Here is a 17,515-nt window from a genome sequence, read left to right on the forward strand (position 1 = left end):
GGAGGAGGAGGAGGAGCTTGGGGAGGAGTGAGGAGGGGGGAGGAGAGGGAAGGGGAGGAGGAAGTGGAAGAAGAGGAAGAAGAGGAGGAAGGGGATGATGGGGAAGAGGGGGAGGGGGAAGAGGAGGGGGAAGGGAGGTGGAGGAGGAGAGGGAAGAGGGGTTGGGGAAGGTCAGAAGCAGGTGCCGCACCCCGGATGGTCCTTCGGAACGTCTTTTCCTCGCCATTGTCCTCCACATATACTGCCAGTACGCTGGCCGTGGTGGCGGAGGGGCGGCCCACATGAGCGCCATGGATCAGCTCCTGCAGGCTCTTCACACGCAGGTTGCTTGTCCTTTCACCCATCACGAAGCTCAGCGCATCCATCACGTTTGACTTTCCTGGTGGGGGTGGGGTGCGTGCATCAAGTCACCAGGGTGTCCCTGTGCTGGGTTCTGACCCGCCTCGCTACCCCACTCCCACTCTGGGGTGTCTTTCTGCCTCAGTTTTTTCTCTTGTAATTATTATTATCACTATTATCGTAGCTCCTGCCCCGCCCCCTCCCAGCCCCGGCCCGCCCCCCCTCATCCCCAGGCTCCCGTGCGCGGAATCCCTGGCCTATACCGGAGCCGTTGGGGCCGACGATGCAGGTGAAGCCGCGAAAGGGCCCGAGGATCTGGCGGCCGCGCCACGACTTGAAGTTCTCCACGAGCAGCCGGTCCAGGCGACCCATGACGGCGGCAAGGGAGGAGACCCCGGGGCGCGTCGAGGACGCAAGATGGCGGCGGAGGTAAGCGCGGGAAGGAGCCGGCGTCGGCGTCGGAGGAAGGAGGAGAGAAGCAGCGGGAGCTCTCGCGGCATTCCCTGAAATGCGTGCGCGTGCGCAGAAATAACCGGGGGGTGGGGGTGGGGGCGCCCTAGCCCTGACCTCGGCTGCCGTTGCCTAGGAACCGAGTGCGTGCTTAAGTTGCCAAGGGAACGCAGGAGCATCCTCCTCCTCTCTCCTCCCTCCCCCGACTCCCCGATGCTCTCACTGTGCTCACGGGCTTTCTAGGAGCCGGTCCAGGCAAGGTTGGCTCCTCGGCTTTCGGCCCACACCTTCTGCCAAGATGCCTGGGAAGTCCCGCAGCGTGGTGCAGCTCCAGGACCACAAGACAGCGTTCGCCTTGGCCAAGAGGAGGCAAGCCGAGGTCTTGCTGCAGAGCCGACTCTTCAATGCCAGGGAACGTCTGATGGGGGTGAGCACGCCAGGCATGGAGGGCGGGACCCGCAGCCCCTCGGAGCGGGGAACTAAGGCATAGGAGGCAGACCCAGCTCTGCAGAGGGGCGAGCTGCTGCAGCAAAGACCCTTACCGATGAGAAAACGTAGGCACAGGGAAAGCCGGTCATTTGCCCAAAGGCAGAAGTTCATGGATCCTCAGAAGCCTGGGAGAGGTGGGAATGAACAAGGGGGACAGCTGTTAGAATGGGAGGGGCAGAAGCCCGGACTTTTCCGGGGGATCCTCTTGGGAGGGAGAGTGTTTGGTTACAGCCTGCTTGTTAGTCAGGGAGTCAGTCAGCAAGCATTTTTTTGAGGACTTACCAGAGGCCAGGTACTGGGCTCAGCCCTCCAGACAAAAAGTTCCAAAGAGCTTGGGGGGTGGAGTACTGTTGTCCAAATGGGCAGCTTTGAAATCCCACCAACTTGTGTGAAGTATATACGTGGTGGTCCAGCCCTGGGGACAGTGTGCCTGGGCCCTGGACACACAGTTTGTAAGTAGAAGACCAAGGCTCCTCCTCCCACCCCAGATGTCTTGTCCAGGCCACACACCCCCTTGTTTTACAAAGGGCTGAAGAGGAGGGAGAACTGGAGCATAAGGATGAACTGAGGATCCTGGCTCCTTCTGTGTTCTCCTGTGGGTAGGCAGAATATCTTTGAGCTCTGTGGGCAGGACCAGGCAAGATCACAATTGCCTCCAGCCTGTTAGAAGGGCTTGGGTTGGTATAGCTCTCTTCTGTCTTTGCTGTCCTGCTGAATATAATTGGATTAGACCCCTGCTTCCATGAGGATGTCGGATTATTCCTACCCTCTGCCCCCAGGACCTGTACAACCCTGCTCAAGCCCCTTAACTCCCTGGGACCTCCATTTTCTTATCCATAAGATATATATCATAACCCCTCAAGTCCTTGCTGCACTGGGAAGAACATATTCCAAAACTGGGGCAGCAATAGGACTTCAGAAAGAACTGATTTTGAGGCCAGGAAAAAGCCTGGGTTCTATAGGCAGGATCCTTCCTTAGATGATCCTGAAAGAGTCCTTTACCTTCTGGACTTGGGCTTCTGAAGTCAGGGTTTAGACTTGATGTTTTCCAGGGGTCCTCAGGCCAATGGCCCAATAGAGAGTTGTGTCCAACTGGGCATCACGTCCTAAGTTGACTTACCAAGAGGAAAAGGAAGGAGTCCCCACAAGGAAGAAATCTGGCGGGCTTCGTTAAGGGGAGGGGTTCCTATCGACAGAGCCAGATGTCTTGTCATTTTTAAATTGTTTTCAAATAGGGAGATTATGAAGCCTGGAAGGCTCAGGTTCATGATCGGAAAATTCAAAATGCGACGGAAAAAGGCAGGCATGAGACAATTGGTAAGTCTCTGCTCAGAGGCTGTTGAAAGCCCACTCCCTCTGCTGCTCACTGACAGATGCAGCATTCCTTCCTCCCAACTGTAACCTTGGGTGAATTTTGTATCATCCTCCTTTCAAATGGTCCAGGCTGAATTTTGAGTGTTATTGATGTCTTTTGCTCCTATGCAACAGCCATTTCCAGACATCTTGCTTCATTCTCAACACATTCAGGGAGCCTGGAGCTTATGCACTCCTCAGCACCACTACTATCCCCTCCTCCAAAGAGAGCCTTGTAAACCCATTGGCCATCATGACCCAAGAAATGTTAGTCACAGAATCAGAGTTTCTGGGCTGGGTCCTGCCATTTCCCAATAAAACCATGAGTTTAAAGGCAGGGGAAGAAAAGCTCAGAACAGGCCCACCCCGGTGGGGTGAGAGGGAGATATTTATCCACAGCAATCCCACCTTTGCCTTTACTAGGACAAATGGCCTTGGCCTCAGGGAACATCATCTCTGTCTCCCCTGAGTCACCTTAGTCTGGGCCACATTTTATGCTAGAAGCTGACCCATGAATGCAGGGGGAGCAGACTGCAAGAATCATTACCTATGCCCCTTTTGTTTTGACACATGAGAAAACTGAGGCCCACAAAGGCTCCTTGTGTCAGATATGTAGAGTTGGAAGGGAGTTGAGGGGTCCTTAGATTCCAACCTCATCATTTTACACTCAAGGAAACTGAGGCCAGAAAAGGAATGAACACTACTCCAGCTGGGTCCTGAGTTACACAGCTTTTCTCTAGGACATATTCCTTTAAAGAGTTTTAATACTGTTAGGCTCTGGCTCAATAAGACCAAAGAGTTTCCAGCCATTCAGAACAGGGGTCAATAGGCATGGTCTACTGACCAAGAGAGTATCACTAGAGGTCATCAGGCAAAAGTTGGATGACCTTTGTAGCTGTTGAGCAGAAGCCAGGTGGCCAAGGAGGCACCTCCAGAAACCATCAAACTATATGACCAGGGGTCGCCCCTAGTGGCTGTCAGGCAGAGGCTGGGTAGTGTCAAGGGCATCAGGATACCTACGTGATAATCATGAGTCTCCCAACTCAGAGTCTCTGTGAGCAAAGACTCTGGGGTTATTTCTGTCCTTCCCCCATCTTTTCTCTCTCCTCTACCTTCTACTTAGAAGTCTTTGTCCTGGCTCAAGGTCTTGTCATTTCTGTCTGGGGGAGAGTTTCCAGTGCACATCTCTAGTGTTGAGTTAGGGTCCTCCTCCATTTGCCCTGGACTGCTGGACATCTCCCTGGGATCTCTCCTGGGAAGCTGGAACTCAGCATGTCCCCAGACTGAGCTCCCACACCTCATACCCCTTCTCAGCCCAGGCTACTGCCCTCAGGTTCTGATCTAGTGTCTGTGATGCCCTGCTTAGGAGCGGAAATGAGGCAGAATGACCGAATCGCATGTATCCTAGAGGAGCGGCAGAAGAGGGACAGGAAGACTCTCCAGAAAGCCATAACTGAGTTCCGGCAGACCTTCCAGAAACCAGAGAGTCGCCGGGAGTTTGACCTCTCTGATCCCCTAGCTCTAAAGAAAGATACTACACCCAGCATATTGGAGGAGGTCAAAAAGAACAGCGTCTCTGGGATGCAGAGATTCATGGGGGAGGATTTGGGCTACAATGAGAGGAAGAAAGCCCAGCAGGAGCAGAATAGGGAGTGGACCCTTGAGCACCAGCACACATGGAATAATGCTCTTGCTGACCACAAATTAGCAGGTAGGTCCAGAGCCATCATCTCATGCTCTCTGGGTTGGGGAAGTCCTACCTCTATCAACCATGAACTGAGGAAACCTGGGCCTCAAGCCTCATTGGCTTCCTCTGTTAAACGGGGGAACTGGAATAGCTCCTTCTTTGGCCTGGGAAGTCCTAGAGAGGCCTGGCACACAGTTGCCCAATGAATGCCTGTTGACTGACCCTTGGAGGGTGAGGATGTTATCATCTGTATGACAAAAGGAGGTGCTGGGTGCCTGGTCCTTAGAGCCTGGGGCCAGGTGGGTGGCATCAGAGAGAGGGAGGCGTTTGAAGGATCCCTTGGTTCTCTTCCAGCTCATCTCCCCTTCTCAGCTTTTCTGCATCCTGCTCCAGGCTAACTTGTTGCCTGACCTTCTTCCAGCAAGTCATTATGTGATTTCATGTAGACCCTCTAGGCCTTTAAGCTAAGAGGCTTTCTCTAGGCATCGGCTTCCTTCTGGGAAGTAAAACGGGCGCAACAATCCCTGCCCTGAGTTTACCTTCCATACTCCTTGGAGGAGAGTGCTTTTGGACACTTCTATCATGACTATTCCTTCCATCAGAGGACATCTTCACCAAGAGCAGGCTGGAGTTTGACCAAACTGCCATGGACCTTCAGAAACTGGAACTTGCCACTAGACGAGCAGTGTGTGCGGTTGTGAAGGATTTCAATAAAAACCAGGTGAGCTAACCTTTGGGCTAGGGGAGAGGCCAGGGTGTCACAGCCTCTCCCGGGACCAAAGCAGAAGAGTAGATGCTGTCCCTCCTCTTTGTGGCTTCCTAAACCTCCTCAACTCAAGAGCTGTGTGCTGGATGTAGGTAGAGTGGGGCTAAGACACCAAGAGCCACAACAAGGGCATAGCCAGATGAGGGAGGGCAGAGAAAGCTGAGGTCTCTGCATGTCCCACAGGACATCCTGCTGGGGTCTCTGCTGGTCCCCTCCCAGTCTGTGCCTTTACTCACCACTGGGGGCCCCAAGCAGAAGAATCACCTTTGCTTTCTGCTTTCCTTCAGTTCTGCTTCCTGGGAGGAAGGAAGAAGGGGACATTATGCTCTGATAGCTCTTGGCTAGGAAACTAAAGGACAGAGGAAACTGAGGCAGGGGCTCCATCAGGCCTGCAGGAATGAGGACTGGCATCTATCTGAGGTCCAGTTCTATGTCCCTAGAAGTCCTTTGGGGCATGGCAGGAGACTGAGAGCTTTGAGATCCAGGCCTTAGGGAAAGGAGCCAAAAAGTGAGCATCAGGGAACAATGAGGAAAATGGATGGAAACAAAGATATCAGGGGAGGAAGACTCAGTAAAAGAAAGACCTTGGGCCCAAACAGGTAAACCAATGTGGAAGAAATTAGTAACAGGAAGGACAAGGCCTCCATGTGAGCCTGAACATTTCTGATTAACTTATTGGGTGAGGAAAAGGAATTGGCACCTCTGAGGCTGTGAACCTGTGCAGTCTTAGGAGAATAGGGCCCAGCAGTGCACTCTGGAATGGTGATGAGGAGAAATAAGAATTTACAGATCTCCTTGAGGAGCAGGGCACTCCTAATTCACTCCCTTCCAAGGGAGCAGGGCACCCCTGCAGCACATTCCAGAATAGCACTGGAGAGAAATAAGAATTCGCAACCCTCCCAGAACAAATGTGGGCAGAATCCCTGGAGTCAGCCAGACTGAGCAACCTGTGGGCTTCTACCCAGTCACCCTGACATCCTTAGAGCCTGGGTACAAGGGCCAGGAGGAACTGTGGAAACAGTCGGGGTCCATTTGGACTCAAGTCACATCCTTGTCTGACCCTTGGGTTAGGCTCTTAACTTTGCTCAGTTCCTGTTTTCCTCACCAACTCTGGTCTACTCTCTGGACCTTGGCCTGTCCTCTCTGACTCCTCTGGCTTGATTAGCCTGATCTGAAGCTGTCATACAACTATATCATATAACCATTTATAACCACCCCAGAACAGAAACCTGTGAAAGGACTCGGCTCTGCATCCTTAGGGCTAACGAATACGATCCCAGGCGGCTCCACCTAGAGAGGAGCAGTAGACTGGCCATCAGGATGAGCCAGGCTATAGTCCTACCTCTGACTGATCCAGGCAAGTCCTTGAACTTTTGAGACAGGCTGGCCTGCATGGTGGGGAAATGGTCTCCTCTGGGCAGTAGAATGTGGTCCAAGTGCCCAGCCATCGGGGCACAAGGGAGGGGTCAGTAAGAGATCTAATGCTGCTACCAAGTGTGTTTCTTCAATAAGTCTGAACTGTTACAACAACTATGACAGCACTCAGAGGCATTACAGGGGCCTGAAGGAAGGAGAAGGGAATGAGAATCTAAATGTCATTAACTGTGTGCCAGGTACTATGCTCCCCACAGCTGCAGATGGATGAAGAGCCAAAGATCCCCTTCTGAATCTCAGTTTCACAATCTCTCTGCCTTCTAATCTCAGAGGAGCGTAGAAAATGTGGTCCTTCAAGCCCCAGCTGCATCGGTGGGGATTGGTAATGTCCTTGCAAGAGAAACGAAGATCCCAAGCTCTTGCCCCTGGGGTCCTCCTCAGGGGCCCCAGCCTGGCCTGGTGTCCAACCTAGCCTTGAGATCCCACCACCATGACTCTAGAGCTGAAAGGAGAGTGATTGGCTCACCTGATATACAGACAGAAGAAACTGAGGGCCTCAGAAGTGATGGGATAGGATTTGCCTATGGGGAGGAAATAGCAATCAGGGATTCAGGCCCTCTGACTCCATCTAGGCTCCATTCAAGGTTGGTAAGATAGTTTGTCAGAGCTGGGAGGGAGCTTAGAACAGTGAAGATCAGAGAGGTGGAGCCAAGATGGCAGAATAGCATAGGAAAGCTAGAATCCTCTCAAATTAGCCTTAAAATAATGCCTCAAAATGAGTAGTGGAGTGACAGAACCAACAAGGAGACGGAGGGAAGTAACTCTTTTACAGAAAACAACTTGGAAGGTAGGCAGAAATTGTCTATTTCAGGGGCATCTGGGTGGCTCAGTGGATTGAGAACCAGGCCTAGAGATGGGAGGTCCTAGGTTCAAATCTGTCCTCAGACACTTCCCAGCTGTGTGACCCTGGGCAAGTCACTTGACCCCCATTGCCTAGCCCTTACCACTCTTTTGCCTTGGAGCAAATACACGGTATTGGGTTTAAAAAAAACAAGCCACCCTGCCTTCCTTCCTACTACTCTAGGTTATGAACCTGAGCACAAGCCAACTTTGAGAACCCCAAGACCCTGCCAAAGCCATTAGCAGAACACCTGACATCCATCCCTTGAAGTTCTAAGTCATAGCCCAAGCCTGCAGTGAGGCACAAGGAGTCCATGATACCTGGCCCATTCAAGCCTAAAAAGAGGCCCAGAGCCCCTGTCTATGCCTGTATTGAGGCTCCAAGCTCCATCACAGGGCAGTCCAGAGTGTACCAGGTGGTTGTAAGCACAGAATAAGGCTCTGAGAATAAGGCCAGTGGGGAAGACCACAACCCTAGCATAAGGCAGTCCCTGCCTGACTGGTGCTAGCCTAAGGGGAGGCCCAGAGCCCTGCCCAAGCCTACACTGAGGTCCCAAGCCCCAGGGCAAGGCAGTCCACAGGACCCCCAGCTGTAAGCCCAAGATGAGGCACCAAACTCCTACCTAATCCTGCAGTGAGGCTCCAAGCCCCAGTACAAGGCAGTCTGGAGTGCACCTGACCTATGTAAGCCCAGGGTGAGGCAGTCTGGAGGCACCTGACCAGCACAAGGTATTTTATAGTACTTTGATCCTTACAAGCCATCAGCAGTCCCTAGAGGAGACTGAATCAGCAGTGGAAAGTGGTTTTCAGAGCTGTTAGCCCACCATCATACCACCTTAGAAGAGCTGAAACTTGCAGAACCCCAGAACTAGAGATGAGGGTAATAGCAAGGAAAATCTGAAGTATCTCTACACTGAGAACAGAAGCCACCTTTAAGCTAAAAATAACTAACTAAATAAATAAAGCCAGGAAAATGAGCAAACAACTACAAAAAGCACCTAAATATAGAAAATTTATTATGGAGACAAAGAAGAACAAGGCACAGACTCAGAAAGGAACAATGAGATCAAAGCAGTCATACACAAAACTTCAAATTAAAATAGGAATTGGTTTAAGGCTCTGGAAGAGCTCAAGATGGAATTAAAAAATTAAGTAAGAGGCAGAAGAAAAATGAAGAGAAATGAAAGTAATGCAAAAAATAACAGCTAGAAAAAGAGGTACAAAAACGCAATGAAGAAAAGAGTTTATTCAAAAGTTGAATTAACCAAATGGAAAAGGAGGTCCACTAGGGGAATTGTGCACCAGGTAAGGGTGGGGTAGAGAGGTTTGGGGGAGAGGGAAAGAAAATGAAACATGTAACTATGGGAAAATATTCAAAATTTAAAAAAAAGACGGTAGGGATTTATTAAGAGAAACCTAGCAAGACTTTTATGAACCAAAGAAGAGTGAGGTGAACAGAATGAAGAGATCTATTTATACAAGCCCAATATTGTAAAGAAGAACAATTTTGAAAACTTAAGAACTCCACTCAGTATAATGACCAGTCATGACCTCAGCAGACCAATAATGAAACATTTCTCCTACATCCTGGTACAATGCTAATGGGCTAGAGTTGCAGTATGAGAAATCTATTTTCATACATAGCTAACATATGAATTTGTTTTTCTAGACTAATGTATTTTAAAAAAGGTAGGCCTTTCATTAAGAAAAGAATTGGTATATGGAGATGTGAGTGGGTGGTTAGTGATAGCAATGAACAAAATAGGAAGAAATAATAAAAGGGGATAAAAGGTAAATTAGAGGCGATTAAATTTAATGTACACATTAAACAAAAACAAGCTGTATGTAAAAAAAAGGAAAAGGAGGTTCAAAGGCTCTTGGAAAAAATAATTTCTTAAAAATTAGATTTGGGCAAAGAGAAGCTAATAATAAAACAAAATCAATAGAAGAAAATATGAAATATTTCATTGAAAAATAACCTGGAAAATAGATCCAGGAGAGGCAATCTAAGAATTACTGGACTACCTGAAAGGCATGATAAAAAAAAAACCCTAGACATCATATTACAAGAAACTATCAAAGAATGCCCTGATACTCTTGAATAAGAGGGCAAAATAAAAATGAATAATATGGAAATTAAAAAGGAAGCATCCACAGATCACCTCCTGCAATAATTCCCAAATGACAACTTCAAGGAATATTGTAGCCAGATTCAAGAATTCCTAGGCCAAGGAGCAAGAAACGATTAAAATATTATGGAGCCACAGACAAGATTACATAAGAATTAGAAGCTTCTACATAACAGGATCATAAAGCTTAGAATATATTCTGGAAGACAAAGAAGCTAGGCTTACAACCAAGAATCACCTACCCAGCAAAACAGTATATACTTTCAGGGGGAAAATATAATCATTTAATAAAATACAAGATTTCTGAGCATTCTTGATGAAAAGACCAGACCCAAATAGAAAATTTGATGTCCAAATACAAGACTCGAGAGAAGCATAAAAAGGTAAGTAAAGAGAAAATCTAAGGGATTCAATAAGGTCAAACTCTTATTTGTAATTCTTAAAATTTTTATCATTATCAGAGCAGTTAGAAGGAGTATACATAGACAGAGGGTGTGGAAGTAAGCTGTTTAGGATGACATGCAAAAAAAAAATCAAGGGGTGAAAAAGAGGGTTGCACTGAGAGAAAAGGGAAAAGAAAAGTAAAATGGGGTAAATTATATCACCTAAAGACACCACACACACACACACACACACACTATTTTAGTGGAGGGAAGGAAGAGGGTGGCAGACAATGTGTAAACCATACTCTCACTGGAATTGGCTCAGAAAGGGAATAACAATCATACTCATTGTGATATCTTACCCTATAGAGAAGTATGAGTAAGTAAGATGGAGAGTGAGAAGGGGAGTAATATGAGGGAGGGGGAATTGGGGATTAGGTCTAGGTGATTAAAAGCAAAACACTTGTGAGAAGGAACAGAATGAAAGAGAGAGAAAGCAGGATCAAAAGGGGAAAATTAGATGGAGAGAAATTTACAGATGGTAATCATAACTGTGAGTGTAAATGGGATGAACTCACCCATAAAATTGAAGCAAATAGCAGACTGCATTAAAAAGCAGAATCCTACAATATTGTTTACAAGAAAGACATTTGAGTCAGAGAGTCACACACAGTAAAAGTAAGGGGATGGAGAAGATTCTATTGTGCTTCAGTTGAAGTAAAAAACACAGACAAAACTCAAAGCTGAAGAAAAAAATAGATCTAATATATAATCTAAATAGACCATCCAGTGAAATATCAATACTTTATATATATATATATATATATANTGGGATGAACTCACCCATAAAATTGAAGCAAATAGCAGACTGCATTAAAAAGCAGAATCCTACAATATTGTTTACAAGAAAGACATTTGAGTCAGAGAGTCACACACAGTAAAAGTAAGGGGATGGAGAAGATTCTATTGTGCTTCAGTTGAAGTAAAAAACACAGACAAAACTCAAAGCTGAAGAAAAAAATAGATCTAATATATAATCTAAATAGACCATCCAGTGAAATATCAATACTATATATATATATATATATATATATATATATACATCAAACGGTATAGCCCCCCAATTTTTTTAAACCCTTACCTTCCATCTTGGAATCAATACTGTGTATTCACTCCAAGGTAGAAGAGTGGTAGGGGCTAGGCAATGGGGGTTAAGTGACTTGCCCAGGGTCACACAGTTGGGAAGTGTCTGAGGTCAGATTTGAACCTAGGACCTCCCATCTCTAGGCCTGGCTCTCAATCCACTGAGCTACCCATCTCTTCCTCCCCCCCCCATTTTTAAAGGAGAAATTAAATGAACTTTCAGAGGAAATAGATAGTAAAACTATACTAATGGGGGACCTTTCCCTTTCCCTCTCAGAACTAGATAAATCTAACCAAAAAGTAAGCAAGAAAGAAGTAAATACAGTGAATGAAATTTTAGAAAAGTTTAGATTTAATAGATCTCTGTAGAAAACTGAATGGGGACAAAAATGAATATTTTCAGCAAGAAATAGTACATACAAAAACTTGACCATTGTAACTATTAAAAGAGCCAGTAATTGAGCACAAATCCCATGAAAGTAGAGAGAAAGAATCAAAGGGGGAAAATTAGATGAGGTGCAAAATACAGGTGATAATTATAAACTGTGAATGCGAATGGAATGAACATCCATAAAATGGAAACAAATAGCAAACTGGATTAAAAGCCAGGACGAACATAAAAACTTCACAACCAAATACAGAAAAACAAATAAGTACATCCTTTTTTCAGACCACAATGCAACAAAAATGGCAATAAGGGTCCATGGAAAAACAAAATAAAAATTAATTTGAAACTAAAGAATCTAATTCTAAAAAAAAGGGGTCAGCCAAAGAACAAATTACAGAAACAAACAGTAATTTCATTAAAGAAAATGACAGACAACATAGCAAAATTTTTGAGATGCAACCAAAGTACAATTTAAAAGAAAATCTATATCTCTGAATACTTCCATCAGTAAAATAGAAAAACAAACAGATCAATGAGTTGGGCATGCAACCAAAAAAAAAAAATAGAAAAAGAACAAATTAAAAATCCCCAATTAGACTGAATTGAAAATACTAAAAATCAAAGGAGAAAGTAATAAAATTGAAAGAACTATTAAATTAACTAATAAATAAGACTAGGAGTTGGTTTTATAAAAAAAAAACAACAAATAAAATAGAGCATTGGTTAATTAGATTCAAAAAAGGAAAGAAAATAATTAAATTGCCAGTATAAAAAAAGAAAAGTGAATTCACCACCAATGAAGAGAAAATTAGAGTTATCATTAGGAGCTATTTCGCCTAATTACATGACAATAAATCTGACCCTGTAGCTGAAATGGATGAATATTTACAAAGTGCCCAGATCAACAAAAGAGAAAATAAAAAAATTGAACAAGCCATCAGGGAACTCTCTAAGAAAAAATCCCCAAGGCTGGATGGATTCATAAGTGAATTCTATCAAACATTTAAAGAACAATTAATCCCAGTACTTCACAAACTATTTGGCAAAATAGGCAAAGGAGTCGTACCAAATTCTTTTTTATGACACAAATATAGTACCTAAGCCAGGAAGACCAAAAACAGAGAAAGGAAATTATAAACCAATTTCCTTAATAAATTTTGATGCAAAAAGCTTAAATAAAATACTAGCAAAGAGACTACAACAGTATATCACAAGGGTCATTCACTATGAGGAGGTGGGATTTATATCAGGAATGCAAGACTGGTTTAATATTAGGAAAACTATTAGCATAATTGACCATATCAATAACTACCAAATCATATAATCCCAATAGATGCAGAAAAAGCCTTTGACAAAATACACCTATTCCTATTAAAAACATTAGAAAGCTTAGGAATAAAAGGGCCTTTCCTTAAAATGACAAATAATTCTAAAACCATTAGTAAATATCATCTGCAATGGATATGTTGGAAGCCTTCCCAGTAAGATCAGGGATGAAGCAAGAATGCCCATTATCACCACTATTATTTAATATCACACCAGAAATGCTAGCTTTAGCAATAAGAGAAGAAAAAGAAATAGGAAACCAAACTAATACTTTTTATAGATGATAAAATGGTATACTTGGAGAATCCTAGAGGATCAACTAAAAAACTAGTTGAAATTACTTTAGCAAAGTAGCAGGATACAAAATAAACTCACATAAATCGGCATTTCTATTACCAACAAAGTCCTGCAGTAAGAGATAGAAAAATTCCATTTAAAATAATTCTAGACAATATAAAATACTCGGGAATCTACTTGCCAAGACAAGCACAGCAATTGTATGAACACAATTACAAAGCATTTTCAGTGTCAGATCTAAATAAATAGAAAAGCATTAATTCCTCATGGATAGGCTGAACTAATATAATAAAAATGAGACTTCTACCTAAATTAATTTGCTCATTCAGTACCATAACAATCAAACTACCAAAAAAACCTATTATAGAACTAAAAAATAAAAATAACAAAATTGATATGGAAGAACAAAAGATCAAGAATTTGAAGGGAATTAATGGGTAAAAAAGTGAAGGATGGGGGGACATCTGGGTAGCTCAGTGGATTGAGAGCCAGGCCTAGCTATGGGAAGTCCTAGGTTCAAATCTGACCTCAGACACTTCCCAGCTGTGTGACCCTGGGCAAGTCACTTGACCCCATTGCCTACCTTTACCACTCTTCTACCACAGTATTGACTCCAAGATGGAAGGTAAGGGTTAAAAAAAAAAAAGTGAAGAACGGTGGCCTAGTAGTACCAAATCTCAATCTCTAAAGCAATAATCATTAAAACAGGTACTGGCTAAGAAATCATCAATGGAATAGATTAGGGGTAAAAGACTTTAGCAATCTAGTGTTTGATAAACTAAAAGAAACCAGCTGTTGGAATAAGAACTCACTATTTGATAAAAACCTAAGTATAGACTATAGACCAATATCTCACATCCAAGATAAGGTCAAAATGTGTATATGATCTTGACATACAGAATGATAACCATATGTAAATTAGGAGAACATAGAATTGTTCACTTGTCATATCTGTGGAGAAGGGAAGAATTTTTATTTTTTAGAATATTTTCCCATGGTTACTTGATTCATGTTCTTTCCCTCTCCTGCACACCCCTCCCCTCCCTGTATCTGATGCACAATTCCGCTGGGTTTTACATACATCATTAAGACCTATTTCCATATTATTGATAGTTGCACTAGGGTGATCATTTAGCATCTACATTCCCAATAATATCCCCATGAGCTCATGTGTTCAAGCAGTTGTTTTTCTTCCCTGTTTCTCCTCCCACAGTTCTTCCTCTGAATGTGGCTAGTTTTCTTTCTCATAAGTCCCTCAGCCTTGCTCTGGATCCTTGCATTGCTGCTAGTAGATGAGTCCATTACGCTCAATTGTGCCACAGTATATCAGTCTCTGTGTATATGGTTCTCCTGGTTCTGCTCCTCCAGTTCATTATTCCTTTGAGCACAATAATATTCCATCATCAACAGATACCATAATTTGTTCAGCCATTCCACAATTGAAGGACATTCCCTTATTTTCCAATTTTTTTTGCCGCCACAAGGAGCTCAGCTATAAATATTTTTGTACAAGTCTTTCTCTTTGGGGTACAAACCCAGCAGTGGTACGGTTGGGTTAAAAGGTAGACAGTCTTTTATAGCCCTTTGAGCATAGTTCCAAATTGCCACCCAGAATGGTTGGATCAATTCACAACTCCACCAGAATGCATTAATGTCCCAATTTGGCCACATCCCCTCCAACATTTATTATTTTCCTTTGCTGTCATTTTAGCCAATCTGCTAGGTGTGAGGAGTTGTTTTGATTTGCATTTCTCTAATTATAAGAGATTTAGAACACTTTTTCATGTGTTTGTTGGTAGTTTTGATTTCTTTATCTGAAAATTGCCTATTCTTATCCCTTGCCCATTTATCAATTGGGGAATGGCTTGATTTTTTGTACAATTGATTTAGCTCCTTATATATTTGAGTAATTAGACCTTTGTCAGAATTTTTTGTTACAAAGATTTTTTTCTCCAATTTGTTTCCCTTATAATTTTGACTGCATTGGTTTTGTTTTTACAAAACATTTTTAATTTAATGTAATCAAAATTATTTATTTTACATTTTATAATTTTTTCTAACTCTCGCTTGATTTTAAAATCCCTCCCCTCCCAAAGATGTGACAAGTATACTATTCTGTTCTCACCTAATTTACTTATAGTTTCCTTCTTTATATTCAAGTCATTCACCCATTCTGAATTTATCTTGGTATAGGGTGTGAGATGTTGATCTAAACTCAATCTCTTCCATACTGTTTTCCAATTTTCCCAGCAGTTTTTGTCAAATAGTGGGTTTTTGTCCCAAAAGTTGGGCTCTTTGGGTTTATCATATGCTGTTTTGCTGAGGTCACTTACCCCAAGTCTATTCCACTGATCCTCCCTTCTTTCTCTTAGCCAGTACCATATTGTTTTGATGACTGCTGCTTTATAGTATAGTTTAATATCTGGTACTGCTAGGCCCCCTTCCTTCACATTTTTTTCATTATTTCCCTTTATATTCTTGATCTTTTGTTCTTCCAAATGAACTTTGTTATAGTTTTTTTTTTTAATTCAGTGAAAAAGTTTTTTGGTAGTTTGATAGGTATGGCACTAAATAAGTAAATTAATTTTGGTATAATGGTCATTTTTATTATGTTAGCTCATCCTACCCATGAGCAATCAAAGTTTTCCCAGTTGTTTAGAAAGTCTTAATTGTGTGGAAAGTGTTTTATAGTTGTGTTCCCATAATTCCTGTGTTTGTCTTGGCAGATAGATTCCTAAGTATTTTATATTGTCTAGGGCAATGATGAGCAAACTATGTCCCACAGGCCAGATGGGGCCCCCTGAAATGTTCTATCTGGGACATTATTCCTAATTTGATGAATACAATGAGTAGGATACAATACAATGAAACTTCCAGAGTTGCCTTAGAAACAGACTGACAGATGAGCATTTCCTTTCCTTTGGCCCTCTCTTTAAAAAGTTTGCCCATCACTGGTCTAGGGTGATTTTAAATGGAACTTCTCTTTCTTTTTTTTTAAACCCTTAACTTCTGTGTATTGACTTCTTGGTGGAAGAGTGGTAAGGGTGGGCAATGGGGGTCAAGTGACTTGCCCAGGGTCACACAGCTGGGTGGAATTTCTCTTTCTAACTCTTGCTGCTGAGATGTGTTGGAAATATATAGAAATGCTTTTGATTTATGTAGGTTTATTTTGTATCCTGCAACTTTGCTAAAGTTGTTGATTATTTCTACTGTAAGAGGCATAAGTTTAAAGGTAGGTGTGTAAACAGACTAGGAAAAGCCTTAGCTGGAGGTCATGGACATTCTGAATGGAATGTAGAGGAAGGAGGAAGTGGCTTGTGCCTGAGAAGGACTCCATGGTGGTTGGCACAAACTGTTGCTGACCCTGGGAAATCTCAGAGCTAGGGGAGTTGTATCCAGATTCCCTGGGATCCTGGGAGTGGTGAAGGCTTACAGCAGAGGGCATCAGACCTGCAGAGCAGCACCGAGTAGGGAAGTGGTTTGTGATCTGGTGGACGGCATTATAAACTTTCTCTCCCTACCTGGATACCTTGGATCACCTGTTCTGGTGGAGTTGACTTCTGGCATCCTGAAACCATCCCTGGATTAGCCGTGAGATCCCAAGTAAAGCCACCCTCAGGTCCTCAGCTAAGCTGACCAAACCTGGCTGGAACCAGGTTGGGAGGAACTTTTCCCTTGTGACTCCAGTAGAGCTTTCTTTGCTTAGAACATAGGAGAGTGTAGTCAAGTCCTTCCCCTGCCCCTGTGGTTTGCCCTTAGCTTTTAAGTGTAGTAAACCCTATTCCCATCCTTAATCTTAGTTTGTCCTTGATTAAATGTGTTGCCTTAACTTAAAAACTCCTGCCTTTACTTTGCTGATTACCATAGACCTAGTCTTGGTGCTTCAGAGTGACAGTTGGACCCAACAGCCAATTCAGTAACAGACACCCCTTTGCTGTTAAACTTTAGTCTCCCTACTTGTTGGGCCCCTTCCTGTCATTCCTGTCTCTCACACCCACCTGGACCCATATTTACTGTTCAAGGCACCTTTCCCTGGTTTCTCCCTTAACACTACTAGCTTTTTAGTTGGTTCTTTAGGATTTTTTAAGTAGACCATTATATCATCTGCAAAGAGTGATAGCTTGGTCTCCTCATTGCCTATTTTAATACCTTCAATTTCTTTTTCTTCTCTAATTGCTATTGTTAGTGTTTCTAGTACAGTGTTAAATAATAGAGGTGATAATGGGCATCCTTGTTTCACTCCCGATCTTATTGGAAAGGCTTCTAACTTATCCCCATTGCAGATGATGCTTGTTGATGGCTTTAAATATATACCATTTATTATTTTAGGAAAGGCCCTTCTATTCCTATACTTTCTAGTGTTTTCAATAGGAATGGATGCTGTATTTTGTCAAAGGCTTTTTCAGCATCTATTGAGATTATCATGTGATTTTTGTTGGTTTGCTTGTTGATATGGTCAATTATGTGAATGGTTTTCCTAATGTTGAACCA

At 43.4% G+C, this 17,515-nt stretch overlaps 2 protein-coding genes across 2 annotated transcripts in view; one reads left to right on the forward strand and one right to left on the reverse strand.

Annotated features, from left to right (window-relative positions):
* Window positions 1–726, reverse strand: part of SMC1B (structural maintenance of chromosomes 1B) — a 60,417-nt gene extending 59,691 nt beyond the window's left edge. The window contains 2 exon segments of the mRNA XM_044678246.1: window positions 191–379; window positions 603–726. Coding sequence (XP_044534181.1) covers window positions 191–379; window positions 603–711 — 298 coding nt within the window. The 5' untranslated portion in view covers window positions 712–726.
* A 361-nt stretch (window positions 727–1,087) lies between these two features.
* The window catches only part of RIBC2 (RIB43A domain with coiled-coils 2), a 28,058-nt gene continuing 11,630 nt past the window's right edge, over window positions 1,088–17,515 (forward strand). The window contains exons 1-4 of the mRNA XM_044678247.1: window positions 1,088–1,216; window positions 2,514–2,595; window positions 3,998–4,342; window positions 4,921–5,039. Of these exons, the coding sequence (XP_044534182.1) occupies window positions 1,088–1,216; window positions 2,514–2,595; window positions 3,998–4,342; window positions 4,921–5,039 (675 nt within the window). The remainder of the gene's footprint in view (window positions 1,217–2,513; window positions 2,596–3,997; window positions 4,343–4,920; window positions 5,040–17,515) is intronic.

The sequence above is a fragment of the Gracilinanus agilis genome, chromosome 5 (assembly GCF_016433145.1).
Source record: "Gracilinanus agilis isolate LMUSP501 chromosome 5, AgileGrace, whole genome shotgun sequence".
NCBI classification, from domain to species: Eukaryota; Metazoa; Chordata; class Mammalia; order Didelphimorphia; family Didelphidae; genus Gracilinanus; species Gracilinanus agilis.